Here is a 2,500-nt window from a genome sequence, read left to right on the forward strand (position 1 = left end):
TGGGGCCTCATTTTCCTTGCCGCTACCACCTTAAGGGGAGTTAACAGGTATGTAAAGGCCTATCTAGAATGCTACAAAAGTTTAGGATGAAACACATGACACTATAAGCATGGACATATCTGTAGAGAGATTTCAATAAGAAGGTGTGCCTGAATGTGAGAAGGCACAAGGAAATGACAATAACAAGGATTGTAATGCAAGGAAAAGCATGGTTTCTCTCAGGGTCTATGGCAATGCAGTCTTTGTTCTTATTTCGGGTTAGTTGTCATTCTGTCTCTCTTTTCCTTCTACATTTAATTTCAAGCCGTCAAAATTATTTGTAGGCAATTTCAAATGCTGTAAAGAATTCCCTGGTAAATACGTTTCCCTGTTCTCTTTAATTATCAATAAACATTGTCACTCAGAGTATCTTTTATGATCTCTGACTCATATGGTAAAGGTTTTGACAAACAATTAAACTGTAATCAATACAGTAACTGATAATTACTGCAAAAATTCTTATCTGCTAAATATGAAGTAGCACTGCTCCTAACTTTCCCAGTATCTAGTAATATAATATAATAATAAGCATTTCAAGCATAATTTAACAAAACAATGAAACATGGAAAAAGCACACATATTTTTTTTTTCTACTAACCTTTCATGATAATGGTGGCAGAAGGACCATCTTGAACTAATGTCCGGTATTTACTTGATAATGAAGCATTGGGACTGGTGTTGTTATTGGTAATGGTAGTCGTGGTGTAACTTGCGGACGTAGATTCTTGCTTAGTACCAGAAACTTCGGAGGGAGGATCTGGGGGGAGTTCCTGAGCAGCGAAACGCTGACGGAGGTTCGACCTACTCAGGGTTGATTCAAGTTCACTCTGTAGCTTTACCTTCACAGGGGTGCTGGAATTTTTAGCTGCACCTGCAATCTGTTCCCCATTGGCACTGGGCGAGAGGAAGTCCATTTTGACTGGTGGCGGTCTGTGGTTAGGTGATGGATATGCACCAATAGAGACAAGAGGTTTTCCGGGGGTTTGCTTTCCTGCGTCAAAGTAAGTGTTTGGTGGCTTCACCTTTAAGGAGTTTTTTTCTCCTGGTTTGAACTCATCTAACACAACTCCTCCATGAGGACGTAGTGGAGATTTCGTGGGTGTTGACACTGCTGAAATTGACTGCTTTGTGGTGATGCCTCCGAGCTGCTCAGTCTGCTGCTAAAGTTAGGGGGAAGATCAATTTATATATTACTGGTTATGTTCTTCTTATATGTGAAAATGTTTGTAATTTTATAGTAGTATTTCAATAACATTTATCATTCAAGCAAAGTAAAATATTGCAATAAAGTATGCATTTTCTTTTAAGCTGAAGCAAAAACTTGATCTCTCTGATTATAGCTGTATCATGAAAATAAGAAAGTCTGGTCGAAGGTTTTACAGATTTGTCTTGTTAAATGGCTCAGAACTTAAAATCTTGCATGAATGCAAAAATATTGCCTATGTATGTCTAGAAGGTACAACAATATTCTACAGTAGTAAATGGAGAATATTACTGTAATAATGAATTTGAAAAGCCACTGTTTTCTGAGGTAAAAAACAGAACAAAACAAAAAGAATCAGTTTGGTTGAACTTGAGTCCAAGATATCAAGAGAAGTGTTTATAACAGATGACTATGGAATCAACTGCTTGTAATTTATACATCTCATTTAGACATTCAAAGACAGGGAAAAGGATTTAGAATTACTCATACAGGAAATGGTATAACCTATGGATTTCCTAATGAAATGGGATACAGATTAGTGTCTAAAGAAAAAATCTTGACCAACAAATATTTTGTGGGGGTGGATCTTTGTAGAGCAGTTGGGCAGTCTTGTTTTAAGTCTGGGCGTCGTGAGTGCATTTGGTGAGCATGCAGAAGCTATCTTTTGCTTATGAAAATCTGTATTTCTCTCAGAACACCTTCATTCTGCAATTAGCTTTTTAACTTATAATATTTGTAATGAGCTCTGTGTATGGTTTACCAAAGTCAGCACATTACAAAATTATAGAGTTAAAATGGTATTCTGACAAGATACAAACTCAGCACAAGCAAAACTGGTGCACGCTAAGACAAACTTGATTAAAACTCACAGCAGGGGGAAGCGGGGTGCACATCCCAGGCATTGGGGGCGGGGGGGGCGGGACTCCTGACGCTGGTGAACGGGACTGATGAGGAGAGTGGCCGAGGCCAGAGTTTGACATGGCCAAAGATTTAGGCCTAGAAATACTGTGACTGGAGGTAGAGGAAGATATAGGTTGGGTGTGAGGGCTATTTACACTTGTTTTGGGGTTGGGTTTGGCAGGAACGACGGGAGGTTGAGACTTGTGGTGGTGGAGAGGAGGAGGTGGGGGAGGAGGGGGAGGCAAAGGTATAGAGGAAGGGGATACCTGGTTTGTTGATGGAGACGAGGATGGCAGGCTCGTTTTAACGTTGGAGCTGTATGTATTCACAATGGAAGTCTTGCTACTGACATTACTG

At 39.7% G+C, this 2,500-nt stretch overlaps 1 protein-coding gene across 16 annotated transcripts in view; it reads right to left on the minus strand.

Moving 5' to 3' along the window:
• Positions 1–2,500, minus strand: part of LOC113826247 (harmonin) — a 208,498-nt gene that overhangs the window by 5,522 nt on the left and 200,476 nt on the right. For 7 of the 16 annotated variants that reach the window (XM_070138301.1, XM_070138302.1, XM_070138303.1 and 4 more), the window contains 3 exons: positions 2,113–2,500; positions 638–1,199; positions 1–29 (listed from right to left, as the gene is read on the minus strand). The exon at positions 1–29 is cut by the window's left edge and continues 83 nt beyond it; the exon at positions 2,113–2,500 is cut by the window's right edge and continues 290 nt beyond it. In XM_070138301.1, the coding sequence (XP_069994402.1) occupies positions 1–29; positions 638–1,199; positions 2,113–2,500 (979 nt within the window). The remainder of the gene's footprint in view (positions 30–637; positions 1,200–2,112) is intronic. The other 9 variants (XM_070138316.1, XM_070138311.1, XM_070138310.1 and 6 more) reach the window with 6 other exon arrangements.

The sequence above is a fragment of the Penaeus vannamei genome, chromosome 24, assembly GCF_042767895.1.
Source record: "Penaeus vannamei isolate JL-2024 chromosome 24, ASM4276789v1, whole genome shotgun sequence".
Lineage (NCBI taxonomy): Eukaryota > Metazoa > Arthropoda > Malacostraca > Decapoda > Penaeidae > Penaeus > Penaeus vannamei.